Source organism: Trachypithecus francoisi, unplaced genomic scaffold, assembly GCF_009764315.1.
Source record: "Trachypithecus francoisi isolate TF-2019V2 unplaced genomic scaffold, Tfra_2.0 Lachesis_group20, whole genome shotgun sequence".
NCBI classification, from domain to species: domain Eukaryota; kingdom Metazoa; phylum Chordata; class Mammalia; order Primates; family Cercopithecidae; genus Trachypithecus; species Trachypithecus francoisi.
In genome coordinates, this window is record NW_022681466.1 from 10,239,660 (window position 1) to 10,256,595 (window position 16,936).

The window sequence follows — 16,936 nt, forward strand, 5'->3', positions numbered from 1 at the left end:
ATAGGGAGACTTCATCTCTACAAAAATAAAAAATAAAAAAATTAGCCAGGCATGATGGCATGTGCCTGTAGTCCCAGCTACTTGGGGGGCTGAGGCAGGAGGATGGGTTGAGCCTGGGAGGTTAAGGCTGCAGTAAGCTATGATCTCACCACTGCACTCACAAGCTTGGGCAACAAAGCAAGACTCTTATCTCAGAAAGAAAAAGAAAAAAAAATGTAAAATCTGGCTGGGTGCAATGGCTTATGCCTGTAATCCCAACACTTTGGAAGGCCAAGGCAGGAGGATCTCTTGGAGTCGGGAGTTGGAGACCAGCCTGCACAACATGGCCAGACCCCGTCTCTACAAACAATACAAAAATAGCCAAGTATGGTGCACCTACAATCCCAGCTACTCAGAAGGCCAAGGCCGACGGCTTGAGCCCAAGAGTTTCAGGCTGCAGTGAGCTGTGATTGCACCACTATCCTCCAGCCTGTGTAAGAGCAAAACCCTAGGCCGGGCGTGGTGACTCACACCTGTAATCCCAGCACTTTGAGTGGCCGAGGTAGGCGAACTACCTGAGCTCAAGAGTTCGAGACCAGCCTGGGCAACATGGTGAAACCCCGTCTCTACTAAAAATACAAAATTTAGCTGGGCGTGGTGGCGCGCACCTGTAGTCCCAGCTACTCAGGAGGCTGAGGCAGGAGAATTGCTTGAACCCTGGAGGCAGAGGTTGCAGTGAGCTGAGATCACGCCACTGCACTCGAGCCGGGCAACAGAGGGAGACTCCATTTCAAAAAAAAAAAAAAAGGAAAACCCTGTCTCAAACAAAAGAATGTAAAATCCATTGAGTATTTCTCTAAAAGCCAATATAAAACACAGGTGAGGCCGGGCGCGGTGGCTCAAGCCTGTAATCCCAGCACTTTGGGAGGCCGAGACGGGCAGATCACGAGGTCAGGAGGTCGAGACCATCCTGGCTAACATGGTGAAACCCCGTCTCTACTAAAAATACAAAAAACTAGCCGGGCGAGGTGGCGGGCGCCTGTAGTCCCAGCTACTAGGGAGGCTGAGGCAGGAGAATGGCGTAAACCCAGGAGGCGGAGCTTGCAGTGAGCTGAGATCCGGCCACTGCACTCCAGTCCGGGCGACAGAGCGAGACTCCGCCTCAAAAAAAAAAAAAAAAAAACACACACAGGTGAGTAAGTATTTCATAGTGCTACAATTTACACAGGTTTCAAAAACCGGTCATAGGCCTCTTCTTTCTGCCAGTGAATGTGAATGAGACTTTTTGATAGGCTAGGCACTGATTCCTGATATTCAGAAAGGAATTGGTACATTCCTCAGCCGTTCTTCCTCCCACTTCTCCCTCAGGCTCCCTTGCCTGCCCCAAAGACCTGGCCAGAGGAAAAGCTACCTGTCCTGACCTGCCCCCACTGACAGGCTTCCCCACTGACCCCAGGCCAAGTCTCTAAACTGCTATTCTTTGAGTCTGTGCCACCACACGCAGGGCTGTTAGCACAGAGGGATTCCCAAGGTCATCCATGACTCACTCTTCTCTCCCTTCTACCAACTCCCCAGCACCTCCTACAGGGCGAGCACTTAGCAGGCCTTCAGTAACAGATGGAGAATGGCACAGTGGCTCGTGTCTGTAATCCCAACACTTTGGGAGGCCAAAGTGGAAGGGCAGCTTAAGGTCAGGAATTTAAGACGAGCCTGGGCAACACAGCGAGAACCCCGTCTCTACAAAAAATTAAAAAATAAAAAACCCACAAAAATGTTAACATGGATTGATGCTTACTTTTCAGGTCTCGGATGAAGGAGACGGGCTTGATGGCGTTGCCGCTGTTGGCGAAGGCCTGGACGATGTGGTTCTGCATGACACACAGCATGCAGAAGCTTCCCTGGTGGCCTGCCAGCGTGGAAGGAGGAGCAATTTGAAGACAAGAGCTTTCAAAAAACTCACGGTGAGGTCCCCACCCCAAACGTAACACAGACAGAAACACAAGCAGGGAAGAGCAAACCAGGCTGTGAGAGAATGGATGAGACCCCAGACCTCTGCTGCCTGGGTGACCACCAAGGAAATGTTCTTCTCTGCTGGATGGCGTTTGGAAGCTATGATCCATCCAAAGCTGAAACTCTAACAACCTCACAACATCACCCCATGTTAACGCTGACCTGTGCATGATTCTTTTCACATTTCACTAGTATCATTTACTTATAAAAAGACCAAGGCAGGTTTTCAAAATGAAGCTTAAAAGATGTCTTCTCGAATGTCTAAATTGCATCACATGGTCAATAGGCTAAAATATTTTAGGGCTGACAGCCCCTTGTTCCCTCAGACATGGGAACATCTGTTCCACTGCTTCTAGTAAACACCACACTAGGATATATCTGGGGTTGAAAATGTTTTCGGGAAGATCCAGATAGCAAATCCTTTCTGATCTGAGGACTATACAGTCTAGTCACAACTATGCCCCTGCATTATAGAGAAAGCAGCCATAGACAATATGTGAACAATGGAGTATGAACGTGTTCAATAAAACTTTATTTACACACACAGACGGTAGGCCAGATGAGTCTGCCCACCGCTGCTCTACACAAAACGCCTCACTAGACATTAGGCTAGACAGTGGTGCTTTTTTTTTTTTTTTTTGAGACAGAGTCTCACTGTCATCTGGGCTGGAGTGCAGTGGCATAATCTCGGCTCACTGCAACCTTCGCCTGCCGGGTTTAAGCATTTCTCCTGCCTCAGCCTCCCAAGTAGCTGGGACTAAAGGTGCGTGCCACCATGCCAGGCTAATTTTTTGTATTTTAATAGAGACGGAGTTTCACCATGCTGGCCCAGCTGGTCTCAAACTCCTGACCTCATGATCTGCCTGCCTGTAATACCAGCACTTTGGGAGGCCGAGGCGGGCAGATCACGAGGTCAGGAGTACGAGACTAGCCTGGCCAATATGGTGAAACCCTGTCTCTATTAAAAATACAAAATCAGCCAGGCATGGTGGCACGCACCTGCAGTCCCAGCTACTCAGGAAGCTGAGGCAGGAGACTCACTTGAACCCAGGAGGTAGAGGTTGCAGTGAGCCGAGATCGTACCACTGCACTCCAGCCTGGGTGACAGAGTGAGACTCCGTCTCCAAAAAAACCCCACAACGTGCTGCTTCATCTCAACAATGTACACTATGTCTTGATCATTAACCTTTGCTGCTATGAAGCCATTGCAACTAGCAAGACCTTTACAAACACTTCCCACTGCATGGCCATCTTGTGTTCTTTTTTTTATTTGTTTCTTCTGAGATGGAATCTTGTTCTGTCGCCCAGGCTAATGTGCAGTGGCGTGATCTCAGCTCACTGCAACCTCTGCCTCTTGGGTTCAAATTCTCCTGCCTCAGCCTCTCAAGTAGCTGGGATTACAGGTGCGTGCCAACACGCCCAGCTAATTTTTTTGTTTGTTTTGAGACAGAGTTTTACTCTTGTTGTTCAGGCTGGAGTGCAATGGCGAGATCTCGGCTCACTGCAACCTCCGCCTCCCAGGTACAAGCAATTCTCCTGTCTCAGTCTCCCAAGTAGCTCGGACTACAGGCGTACACCACCACACCCAGCTAATTTTTTGTATTTAGTAGAGAAGGGGTTTCACCATGTTAGCCAGGCTGGTCATGAACTCCTGACCTCGTGATCTGCCTGCCTCGGCCTCCCAAAGTGCTGGGATTACAGGTATGAGCCACTGCACACGGCCAGTAGCAGTCACTTACTTCTACAGCACTCTCTGTTTGCCGGCTGCTACTCCAGGCACTTGACTGACTCAGAATTCATCTGAGCCTCTGGCTGGGCGCGGTGGCTCAAGCCTGTAATCCCAGCACTTTGGGAGGCCGAGACGGGCAGATCACGAGGTCAGGAGATCGAGACCATCCTAGCTAACACGGTGAAACCCCGTCTCTACTAAAAAATACAAAAAAACTAGCCAGGCGAGGTGGCAGGCGCCTGTAGTCCCAGCTACTCCGGAGGCTGAGGCAGGAGAATGGCGTAAACCCGGGAGGCGGAGCTTGCAGTGAGCTGAGATCCGGCCACTGCACTCCAGCCTGGGCAACAGAGCGAGACTCCGTCTCAAAAAAAAAAAAAAGAGAATTCACCTGAGCCTCACAAAACTCTGTAAGGAAGACGGTCTCGCTCTTCCACAGACCAGGGGCATTCTCAAACACTCAGTAACTAAGGGGCAAAGCTGGAAAGCGAACCCTAAAGGCCAGGCTCCGGAGCTGTGCTTTCAACTGCTCTGCTCCCTCCAGAATCCTGCCTGGAGACTTTCTGCGACGAAAACATCCTGCATTCCTAGGATAAACATAAGTTGCTTACAGTTTTTTAGAAACTGTGTCGTTTGGGGCCGGGTGCGGTGGCTCACATCTGTAAGCCCAGCACTTTGGGAGGCCGAGGCAGGGGGATCACAAGGTTAGGAGCTCGAGACCATCCTGGCTAACACGGTGAAACCCCTGGGCATGGTGATGTGCACCTGTAGTCCTAGTTACTCGGGAGGCTGAGGCAGCAGAACAGCGTGAACCCAGGAGGCGGAGCTTGCGGTGAGCCAAGATTGCACCACTGCACTCCAGCCTGGGCAACAGAGCAAGACTCCATCTCAAAAAAATAAAACAAAGAAACTGTGTTATTTGGTAGTATTTTCCTACAATTCTTATATCTATGTTTGTGAAGAAGTCATGGTTATCCATTTTCTTTCTCGTATTTTCCTTATTATTGTCACCCGAGTTACAGGAACTTTACAGAATGAGCTGGGAAGGATTCTCTCCTTCTCTATCCTTTGGAAGAAAGTGTAAAGGACTGGAATTGTTTCTTAAAAGTGACACAGAAATTGGCTGGGCACAGTGGCTCACACCTGTAATCCCAGCACTTTAGGAGGCTGAGGCGGTTGGATCACCTGAGGTCAGGAGTTCAAGACCAGCCTGACCAATATGGTGAAAACTCGTCTCTACTAAAAATACAAAAATTAGCCAGGCGTGGCAGCGTGTGTCTATAGTTCCAGCTACTTGGAAAGCTGAGACAGGAGAACTGCTTGCACCCAGGAGGCTGAGGTTGCAGTGAGCCGAGATCACACCACTGTACTCCAGCCTGGGCAACAGAGTCCATCACACACACAAAAAAAAGTTACAAGAAATAACACTGTCCCTGCTTGGGATTTCTCATGGGAAGATTTTTAACCACTGCTTTAATTTCTTTAATAGTTAAAAGACTCTTCACTTTCTATTTCCTTCAGTTTTTGGTAAGTTATATCTTATTTCACCTCTATTTTAATCAAATAGAGCACACCACCACATCCAGCTAATTGTTTTGTTTTTTTGTGTGCGTGAGATGGAGTCTTGCTCTGTCGCCCAGGCTGGAGTACAGTGGCACGATCTTGGTCGGCTCACTGCAACCTCTGCCTCCCAGGTTCAAGCAATTCTCCTGCTTCAGCCTCCCAAGGAGTTGGGATTACAGGTGCACCCCAGTACGCCTAATTTTTATATTTTTCGTAGAAACCGGGTTTCACCATGTTGGTCAGGCTGGTCTCGAACTCCTGACCTCAAGTGATCTGCCCGCCTCTGCCTCCCACAGGTTTGAGCCACCACACCCAGGCTTGATTTGTCTTTGTAGAGATGGGATCTTGCTGTGTTGTCCACGCTGCATGTTTTATAATACACATAAGATACACTGATACAATAACAGATGCATAAAACAAATGGGCCAGGCATGGTGGCTCACACTTATAATCCCAGCACTTTGGGAGGCTGAGATGGGAGGAACACGTAAGCTCAGGAGTTCAAGGCTACAGAGTTGTGATGGAGCCACTGCATTCCAGCCTGGGTGACAGAGCAAGACACTGTCTCTAAAAAATAATAATTGAATATACAGATTTTGGAAGTATCTTTTGAAAATCTTTCTGTCTGGGTAATTATTTACACAAAAGCTTGGCGAACACAGGCTCACCTGAGTGATTCACCTTCATGGCCCATTCTGCAGCAGACACGATGCAAATTTAGGTTTCATCAGTTACTACACGTTATGAACTGCCCTCCTAAATTTGAGCCAGACTGAGAGCAGCAGTGCCACAAGTGCACGGGCTTAGCTAACTCAGACCCGCAGCCACCCCACTGCTGCAAAGCCACACTCACAGCTGCGAGCATGCTCCTTGGAGAGCAGGTAGTTGGCCAGAGGTGGTGTGTAGGTCAAGCACTGGATGGTGGCATTGAGAAAGCAGGTGTTGCCAAGGTTGTGGAGTCCCACGCCCACGCGGAAGACCCGCTCCCACCTCAGAGACAGTCGCTCCGTGGGGAAAAGCACTTTCTGCGGGGCTGGGACTCCATCACCACAGCTCTCGGACGTGTGCTCGCTGCCTGAGGAAGAAAGGGACGAGGGAAGAAAAGAGGAAGACGTAAGTCCACACACAGGTTGACCACAAAAAGAAACTCATGAGGCCTACACTTAGCATGTAGTGACTCGGTACACGGCACCAGAGAAGAACTGGCATTCTGGTTTACAGGACATTCCTGGAAAGCTCAGGAGTAAACCCAGTCATCCCACGGACCTCCCAGGCTGCTTGGCTCTAGAATCCTAGGGTCCTGCTACAGATGGAGGGCATGGCTCAGAGACTGAGCGGTGGAAGGAGCCAGGTCCTGGCACTCTGCACCACACTGTGCCCACATGCAGCCCACGCCATCTCTCTTTCTTAGTTCCAAGCCTGACTTCTGACTGTATTATACTTGGGATCGGGGGAACAGCAACTTCCAAAGACCCTCCAAGTACACAGATTTCCTTGCTACCAACCCTGTATCATTACTTCTGTAATGGAGATCCACTGACCCCACACAAAAATCCGTAACTCTTTCACCACATTCTGTTGTTTTTCCTACTAACTAGTCAACATTTAAGTCCATCCACTTCATCACCCCGGAGCGAGGGCCTCTCTGCCAGCACAATGCACATCTGTACCCTGTCTCCTGGCCGGTGGGTCATCTCCACTCTTGCGGCGAGTAGCTCCCTCTGTTTTGGGGTTGAGCAACACATATTTGCTCTTTAAGGACTCCAGCTGGTAGGAGAAGCTCTTGCTGGCTGGCTCGAACTCGATCTTCTGTAAAAGGACCTTCTTGGCAGAGGAGGCAAGAAGCTTCCCCAGTTCTCCATCATCAGCCAAGTCCTTGCGGCCGGGTTTCAGGGCCTCCTTCAACTTATCCACTATTGGCATGGTGCATCACTGTGGGGACAAGAAGAAACAGAGCCATGGATAACGAAATCCCAGGACCAAAATCTCTCTTACGATCTCCTATTTGGTCACTATGGATGCTGGCCACCACAAAAGCTCCCCTGGATCATCTGCCAGCCCTACAAAGGAACTGTGAAACAGGGAGACCCAGCACGAATCACCTGGACATATTCATTCACGTTTCCCCACAAAAAGGTAAGATGCCACCACAAATAGAGCTGAGCAGACAACAGTGGCCCTGAGGCAGCCAGACAGCCCCTGCCACGTGCATCTCTTCAACAGATACTCATCAAGTGGCTCTAGATATCACTCTTGGTGCCATTTCCTTCAAAAGGCCATCATGTGGTCCAAATGTCTGCTCCAAAACAGGGGGACACTATTCTCACATACAAACTGGTTATACACACACACACCCATGCAATAAACGAATTAGCATGCAGGTCAGATAAACATGCATGTCTGTACAGACCTGCACTCTCCAATATGAAGGCCACAGGCCACACGTGGCTACTGAGCATGTGAAATGAGGCTAGTCCAGGTTGAGAGGTGCTATAAGTGTAAAATGCACACCAGATTTTGAAGAGAAATACACACTAGTGTAAGACGAAAATGTAAACCATCCCAGTAATTGTTAGATCAGTTACATGTTGAAATGGTAATATTTTATATATATTGGGTTAAATAAATTATGAAAATGAATTTCACCTGCTTCTTGTTAATGTGGCTACTATAAAATTTTAAATTATATTTGTGGCTTGTATTATATTTCTATTAGACAGTGCTTATACAAATTATCTTTTTAAAAGTGAGGAAGGAGAAGAAGAGCAAGTAGCAGGCCTAGAGAACAGTATCCATTGGACACCTAAACGTAAGCAAATGCCTTCCCAGGACACTTGTCTGAAGAGAAGAAGAAAAGCAAAGTGGGAGAGTGGGTAGATCACAGGCTTTGGAATGCGCTGGCCCCAGAGGTTCTATCACCCTTAGCTATGAAACCCAGGGACAACTAACTACTGTGACTTCTCCAAACCTCCTATTCTACTGTAAAATAGCAACAAAAACAATAGGCTTGGGAAGTGCTTTAGAGCTTGCTACATACTACAGTCCCTAATAGAGGATCCATACTATTGGTGCAGCTGCATAGAAACTGTAACCAAGAAGAGACCCTGCACCTCTCCAATCGCTACCTTTGTATCCACCACTTGCCTTCCCCTACCCACCACCTCTCAACTTAACCTTCCCAAACACAGCACAGACTATCTGAGTCACAATTTCAAAAATATGTCTCTTAAATTGCTCACTCGCATCAGAAATATGACGACTTCCTCTGGTATTCAGCACCCAGCCTGCCCTTAGAGAATCAACAAGTCAAGTGTGCCCCAAAATTCTGCTCTAGTGAAAGTAAGGACCTCCTCCAGCACCTCTTATTAAGCCATTCAAATTTATCACTATGGATCATCTAATTCTATACATGGATCAAGTATCTTTTTCTATAAAAACTTCTGTAAAGGAAAGCCAGGTGCAGTGGCCTGGACCTATGGTCCCAGATGCTCGGGAGACTGAGGTGGGAGGATAACTTGAGGGCAGGAGCTTGAGGCTGCAGTGAGCTGTGATTACGCCTGTGAATAGCCCGTGCAGTCCAGCCTGGGCAACATAGTGAGACTCCATCTTTAAAACAAAAAAAGAAATTGTGGCTCACGCCTGTAATCCCAGCACTTGGGAGGCCGAGGAAGGTGGATCAGGAGGTCAGGAGTTCAAGACCAGCCTGGCCAAGATGTTTCCTGTCTCTACTAAAAATACAAAAAAATTAGCTGGGCGTGGTGGCAGGCGCCTGTAATCCCAGCTACTCAGGAGGCTGAGGCAGAGAATTGCTTGAACACGGGAGGCAAAGGTTGGAGTGAGCGGAGATCGTACCACCGTGCTCCAGCCTGGGCAACAGACCGAGACTTGGTTTCAAAAAAAAAAAAAAAAAAAGCCTGTAAGAATTGTGTGGGGATAAAAAAAAAGCTTCTGTAAAGAACTTTTAGAAGCTTTTTTTTTTTGAGACAGAGTCTCGCTCTGTCACCCAGGCTGGAGTGCAGTGGCGCGATCTCGGCTCACTGCAAGCTCCGCCTCCCGGGTTTACGCCATTCTCCTGCCTCAGCCTCCCAAGTAGCTGGGACTACAGGCGCCCATCACCATGCCCGGCTGATTTTTTGTATTTTTAGTAGAGACGGGTTTCGCCGTGTTAGCCAGGATGGTCTCGATCTCCTGACCTCGTGATCCGCCCGCCTCGGCCTCCCAAAGTGCTGGGATTACAGGCGTGAGCCACCGCGCCCGGCCAGCTTTTTTTTTTTTTTTTTTTAAACCAGCATTATAACCTGTCTGATTTGAGAAAATAAAAGAGCCTTTTCTCATGAGAATTATCAAAGACTTCTCACCAATTGAACAATCACTGCTAGGTCACATGCAGGCAGTTCAGTGAAATCAAAAAATACACAAACCTGGCAGACTCACCTGGCATGTGCAGACTTGGGCCCGCTGTCCTTCTGCAGCACGGAACCAGGATCTTCACGGAGGGCTGAGTTTGGTTGGGCAGCTGCTACAAGGAGATCCTGAAAGTAAGCGCTCCTGGGCTGTGGCCTGTTAAATCACCAAAGCCACAGAGTGGGCGTCAGAGCCTGTGGGAGGGACAGGGAGACCATCAGTGGAGGCAACTCTCTTCCTGCACAGTCTCTTCAGCTACTTCCCAGGGATGCGGTGGGCACCGGCAACCCTCTACCGTGAAAAAGCCGTCCTAAGCTCAAGGACCATCCACGCGTGCACTCAGGATGAGGCGGAAGGATTGTGCTACCTCATCACCAGTTGCTGTAATGCACACGACATGAACACCTTAACCCTGACACCTGACAAGCCCAGAGAACGAAACCCTCCCCAACACCCGCCAGTCAACTCCAGTCTCATCTCAATTCCAAAGGGCAAGAGGTAATAAATCCCCAAGTTCTGGATTTAATGAACCAGTAAAACTTCAATAACAACAACAAACCTGAGGGAGTCATAGGAGTTACCAAAATTTTGCTTTGCTAAGTGTGGATTTTCTCTTTCATTACCATCCACGATTACTATGATTACATAAAATTAAGGTCCGTAAAAACAGTTTACAGTGAAAACATTCAAACACACAAACGGAGAACGGCACAGGGAGCATATGAGCCCCCCTTACTCAGCCTCAGTAATTACGTCTGAGCCATCCTGAGTCACCTCCCATCCCCAGGTAACTCTGCAGCAAATCTCAGACCTACGATTTCATCCATAAATAAAAGTATACCAACTCCTGAAAAATGTGTAAGGAAATGATCTCAGAATAAAACACATCTATAAAGTGAAGACATCCAGTCGTATTAAAAACTCCCACAATATCACTGCTTTGTGTCAGGACTCACATCTACCCTGGAAGGTGAGAGCTTTGTCATGCACCACAACCAACGCTTGAGAACCACTTAGGGGAGGGGACAAACCAAACGGGAGATGTAACCCAATGTCACTCGAGATAAGTTAAACTTAACCCACTCCTTCATGTAGATGCAGAGATTCTGAACACAATTTTTCAAGTGTGACAGGTCAATCTCTACTTCACCAGTTCCACCTAAAACATTAAGTAATAACCTAAACAACGCTCGCTCGCTCTCTGAGATGCAGGAGCCCGAGACAAGTGTTCCCGTAATCACTAGTAAGCCCTTCGACGCACACACCATCAACACTCTACCCAACTCAGGAAAGATGCTCTCTCTGGTCCAGGGACAGCACAGGCCTCATCCACATTTCCACCTGCGCGAACCCCAGCCAGCACCATTTAGACTCATTCCCTCTCCCACCTCGGTCTGAAATCACTTTTCCAGGATGAACTGCAATGGACGCTCGCAGAGTCAGCCACGTGCTGGGGAGACGAGCCCACGGAAGAGCGGCCTCCTGGGGCCCAGCGCCGCGCTCCAGGGGCCTCCCGGGCGACTCCGCAACGCCCGCCCCGAGCCCGGCCGCGGACGCAGCGACCTGAGCACCTCTCCCCGAGCCTGGCTCCGTGGCGAGAGTTACGTAAACCGGGGCGCGCGGAGTTTCCCCTCGCGTGTGTCTGGGTTTGGCGGCCTCCAATCCCAGCCCCAAGCCCAGGATGCGCACGCCACCCGCCAGGAGCAGCGTATCGGAATCGCACCCCGCCCCGGGCTCCACGGCCTCCTCTGCAGCCACGAGGAAGGTGCCCGCCCCGGGGCCGCACCCGCCTCACTGAACTCTGCGGCCGCACGCGACACCCTCGCCCGGATTCCGACCTCAGCCTCTCCGGACTCGACCTGGATCCTGCGTAGACAGCAGGCACCGGCGGCCCCCACCCCGGCCCGGAGCCCGAGGGACGGCGGAGAGTGGCGAGGACAGCCCAGTCCCGGACCCACCTCGGGAAGACCCCAAGCTCGCGAGCGGGCGGAGCATCCCGGGCCCTCCTCGGGGACTGCCGAAGCCCTGCGCGGACGCGCGCCCACGTCCTCCGTGAGCGCCCCGGCTGTGCCCCGCCAGCCCTTCCCGCGGCCCAGGCCTCGCGGAACCCCCAGCCCCAGTCTCATCCCCGGGCCTGCGCGCCGCCCGGACCCGACTCCAGCCTACCCCGGCCTCTCAGCGGGCGCTGATCAAGCCTGCGCAGCCCTGGCGTCTCCTTCGGCCCGCTGCCCCACACGCGCACCATCCGGGCCTCCAGCGCCTCACACACGTGTCACGGCGACGCTTAAAGGCGCCGCACCCAGCGGCCGCGCTGCGCTAACACCGAAAGGGTCGGGAGGCTTTAAGAGGCGGGGCTAGATTCGGCTCACTCCCTGTCCCCGCCCACCGCCCCTTCCGTGACGCCTACGTCACCTCCCCATCACGGGACCCCCGCCAGCCTACGTGATGACGCAAGTGCGCAGCGCCAAAGGCGCTCCCGCACCTGTGCCGCGGCCCGGTGACGTCCCCGCAGCGCACTTGAAGTGCCGCTACTTCCGGGTCGGAAGAGCGCACCTGGCGCTGTTGCGGACGCCTCAGGTGTGACAATGGCGCGCCCCCTCGCCCCAGAACGGGGACTCGAGACCCTCTGCCCGCCCCTGCAACAGCGTTCCTGCCCTGTCTCCCGGGCAGGGAGAAGACTGGCCTCCCACCTGCCCCCTGGCCGTCCTGTGGCTGTAGAGAAGCGGAGGCGCGGGCGCTCGGCCTTAACCTCCCGGGCTCTGGGGCCATCTGTGACTTCCACACGCGGAGCACCTGCAGTTTGGGGAGGGCGGGATCTGGGAGCGATCGGCCAAAGCCTGGGGCTGCCGAGGAAATGGCTCTTTGAAATTAGGGATCTGAGAGTGTGAGATTTAACCTTTGAAGTCTGGCGGCCGCTGCGCAATCCCTAGCTCCACCCACCCGCTCCAAAAGTTTTGTCCTCTGACAACTCTGCGAAGGTTTTAGCTGAGTATTTGTAAGCACGTATTGCTTTTGCAGTGTTTTTAAAAATCCGCTTGATCTGAGGCAACTTCGCTGGCCTCCTCCCCGTTCCCCTGGGCAGGTGGAGAGAATGTCGGTTTCTGGCCTGACCTCAGAAACTCAGAGAAGTACTGGATGGGCATAAACTACTTTATGCAAAAGGCAGAACTTTATAAATACAGTCTATCTGCTGTGTCTTTTTTGACGTAAGTAGGAATGATGAGTAGGGTAATGTCACAGGTAAACAACCCGAAGCGAATCTCCATGCCCTCCCCACGGATCCTAAAGCAGGGACTGGAGATGGGGAGAGAGGCTAGATGTACTTGAAACAAAATTCGCCTTGTATTTATTACTTGGGCGCTGGTGTTTTTTGAAAAAAGCAAACAAGAAAACCTTCTTAGTCTGATGCTGAAACTACGCCCTATCTGTAAGAATCCTTGTCCTGGGCGCGGTGGCTCACGCCTGTAATCCCAACACTTTAGGAGGCCAAGGTGGGCGGATCACCTGAGGTCAGAAGTTCAAGACCAGCATGGCCAACATGGCGAAACCCCGTCTCTACTAAAAATACAAAAATTAGCTGGGTGTGGTGGTGTGCGCCTGTAATCCCAGCTACTCGGGAGGCTGAGGTACGAGAATCCCTTGAACCTAGGAGGCGGAAGTTGCAGTGAGCTCAGATGGTGCCTCTGAACAACAGCCTGGGCTACAGAGAGAGACTCCGTCTCAAAAGGAAAAAAAAAAAAAAAAGGTCTGGGCACAGTGGCTCACGCCTGTAATCCCAACACTTTGGGAGGCCAAGGCGGGCAGATTACTTGAGGTCAGGAATTCGAGACCAGCGTGGCCAACATAGTGAAAACCCGTCTCTACTAAAAATACAAAAATTAGCCGGGTATGTGGCGCGTGCCTGTAGTCCCAGCTACTAGGAAGGCTGAGGCAGGAGAATTGCTTGAACCCAGATGTTGGAGGTTGCAGTGAGCCGAGATCACGCCACTGCACTCCAGCCTGGGCAACCGAGCAATGCTTGGTCTAAAAAAAAAAAAGATGCAACGTAGGTCTCTCCTGAAATTAGCCCAAATCTTCAGCCATGTTCTACAGACTGTGAAACCAGGAGACGAGTTGAGTCCGTCTTACCTTGACCTTCCAGGCAGGGAGCCAATCAGGTAATTGTTGGGTGACAATGTAACTATTACGTTAATGCACCTTTTTCTTGAGAGAAGTTCTAATGTGATTCGTTTTGGTTACAGCTTTCTATAACAGAATATTTTATTCTTTCATCTTTACTGTTTCTCTAGTTTTCTCTCTTAGGATTTAGAGATCATTCAATTGTCTCATCTCAAACATTTCAATTTCCATGTGGTTCTTTCATACACATTTATCCACAGTGAGCCCTGCCCTGCATGCTTTCGGTGTGGCCGACCGTTGCAGCCACCCTTAGGTCTGCAGGGATTGGCGTGTTGCCCCTGAATTGCAATAGCAGCATTTCTCTCTAGCCTGGCAGGGGAGTGCAATCGTGGACTTGCTCTTCCACCCACTGGGGTTGCATTTCATGGGTGCCGAGTGCCTGGGGAACCCAGGCCATTTTGAATGAGGGTTTTCAGCCCAGATGTCCCTCCTGCTCTAGGGGAACCCTTCACATCAGTCAGGTGACTTGCTGGACTGATGCAGCCTCTGCCATCAGCCTCTGAAGCAAAACCTTTTCTCAGGTGTCTGTGTGGTCCACGGAGACCTGAGTTCCCAGGTTTGGGAGGGATGCCACTTTCCTTAGGAAGAACAGCAACGCATATCATCCTTCCCATCCGTGCAGATGGGACAGGGCTCTCAGGAAATCTGTAATTAACGTCACCCCAGAAGATGCACAGGCACAGGCAGCTGCTGGGCACAGGCGCTTGGGGAAGACAGAAGCCATGACGCCACGCCACCTGTTGGTACGCAAAGGAAGTGGCTCTTCTGGCTGCTTGGCACCATTCTTACGACCCTTCCATTTTGTTTCTAGTCTCACAAGGGGTGGAGAAAGTCATCCTTCCTAAATGGTGTGACTCTCAGACATCTGACCGTGCCAGGAGAATGGCTGTGCACAGCGGCAGCCCAGGCCCGGGCAGGGGCAGCCAGGGAGCTGGGACCACAGAGGGCATTAGCAAGAGCAGCAGCTACTCCAAGATGCTTTGGCACAATTCAGAATACATATTTTGTAGTTTTCCCTTGTCTTTTATTTTTTTGAGGTGGAGTCTCACTCTGTCGCCCAGGCTGGAGTGCAGTGGTGCAATCTCAGCTCACTGCAACCTCTACCTCTCAGGTTCAAGCAATTATCGTGTCTCCGCCTCCAGAGTAGCTGAGATTACACGCGCACTCCACCACATCCAGCTAATTTTTGTATTTTTGGTAGAGATGGGGTTTCGCCGTGTTTGGTCTTGAACTCTTGGCCTCAGGTGATCTGCCCACCTCAGCCTCCCAAAGTGCTAGGATTACAGGCCTGAGCCACCGTGCCCGGCCTCCCGACCTTTTCTCTTGTTTTATTTTGGTAAACTGTATTAGTTTAATACCTCTCCCCCATCGATGGTTGGAATTCCCAACCTCAATCATTTTGGGGGCTTTTTGCCTCCTTTGAATAGGACAGATCTCCAGGGGTTTACCCAGGCTCCGAAGAGCCACTCCAGGCATCCGGCTGTTTGGGGAGGTGCACCCTGTCTTCTAGGCTGCGGATTCCTTGCATTGGTCCCCTGGTACTGCTCTCAAGCTCAAGGGGCACCTCAGCCAGATGTGCCCTAGGCTGGCAGAGCCCTTCCCCTGAATGCAGCTGGGCAGGATGCTACCCTTTCCATAATAAGTTTGGTCCCAGGGATTCCCCCAACACACACACACATACATTCTCTCTTACTCACATCCTCACTTACACACACCCCACCACACTCACACTTGCAAAACCCACCGACTCTCACACGCACACTCGCCAGCCCTTCCCCTTGCTCCGTCACCTCCCTCCAAGTCCCAGCCCCACACAGCCTCCTGCGGTCCCAGCCTGCTTGGTGCCAGCCATCTCTGGTGCCAGCCATCTCCCCCAAATATCCACCCTTCTGGGTTCCTTTCTACCCAGAGGGACCTGAAGTTTCCCTAGGAAGCACTTGCTAAGGGCCCCAGCCCCCGACTCCTGGGGAAGAAGGCTCCAGGCCTCTGCCACACAAAGCCTTCACTGTTCTTTTGGGGCTGGCACCCCTTCCTGTGGCACTGTGGCACCAAACAAATTGATTCGTCTAGCAAATATTTCTTATTTACTCTGTTCCACATGGTGGTGAACGAATCAACCCTGTACTCTCCCCACAAAGGACTTAAGAACATGCAGGTCATAAACAAATGAGCACATTTGCATAATTATTATTACCAATGGAGACCAGGCCAAGAGCAGGATGAGGTAAGGGAGAGTACCTTGGCCTGGGGCATAGGGGAAAACTCTCGTGAGGATGTGCTACCTCCGTTGAAAGTGGGAAGATGAGGAGAGGCTGGCTGTAAGAGGAGCAAGGGAAGGAGGTTCTGGAATGAGAGAACAGCATGAACAAAGTGCCCGAGACAGGAGCAAGCTTGGCACCTTCGAGAAAATAAAGAGGAGAATCACTGAACCTGAGAGGTGGAGGTTGCAGTGAGCCGAGATTGCACCACTGTACTCCAGCCTGTGAGACAGAGTGAGACTCCATCTCAAAATAAAAAGAAAAAAGGAAAGGAGGCCATTGGGCAGGCTGAGGCTGGAGGGGTGGACCACGTGCCCCACAGGCAAGAGGTCCCCACTATAGATGAAGCACTCAGGCTGCAGACAGGTGAGCGGCGCCTCGGGTGAGAGGTAAGTTTGTCTCCATAGGTCAACCTGCTACACGGAATTCTCCAGAATCCCCTGCAAAGGTGTAGATGGGCTGGGCACAGGAGCTCACGCCTATAATCCCAGCACTTTGGGAGGTCGAGGAGGGCGGATCACCTTGAGGTCAGGAGTTCAAGACCAACCTAACCAACATGGTGAAACCCTGTCTCAACTAGAATACAAAAATTAGCCGGGCATGATGGCACTTACCTGTAATCCCATCTACTTGGAAGGCTGAGGCAGGAGAATCGCTTGAACCCAGGAAGCGGGGCTTGCAGTGAGCCGAGATTGCGCCACTGCACTCTAGCCTGGGTGACAGAGCGAAACTCCGTCTCAAAAAAAAAAAAAAAAAAGGTGTAAAGGTATAGATGGCTTCCACTTTGTGATTTTCAATGTGATTTCTTTTCATTTAA

The 16,936-nt window shown here is 51.0% G+C and overlaps 1 protein-coding gene across 3 annotated transcripts in view; it reads right to left on the reverse strand.

Moving 5' to 3' along the window:
• Positions 1-12,010, reverse strand: part of USP36 (ubiquitin specific peptidase 36) — a 45,323-nt gene extending 33,313 nt beyond the window's left edge. The window contains exons 1-5 of one of the 3 annotated variants that reach the window (XM_033182447.1): positions 11,849-12,010; positions 9,713-9,876; positions 6,949-7,210; positions 6,132-6,353; positions 1,775-1,885 (exon numbers count right to left, since the gene is read on the reverse strand). In XM_033182447.1, coding sequence (XP_033038338.1) covers positions 1,775-1,885; positions 6,132-6,353; positions 6,949-7,201 — 586 coding nt within the window. In that variant the 5' untranslated portion in view covers positions 7,202-7,210; positions 9,713-9,876; positions 11,849-12,010. The remainder of the gene's footprint in view (positions 1-1,774; positions 1,886-6,131; positions 6,354-6,948; positions 7,211-9,712; positions 9,877-11,848) is intronic. The other 2 variants (XM_033182446.1, XM_033182448.1) reach the window with 2 other exon arrangements.
• Between the last annotated feature and the right edge of the window lie 4,926 nt (positions 12,011-16,936).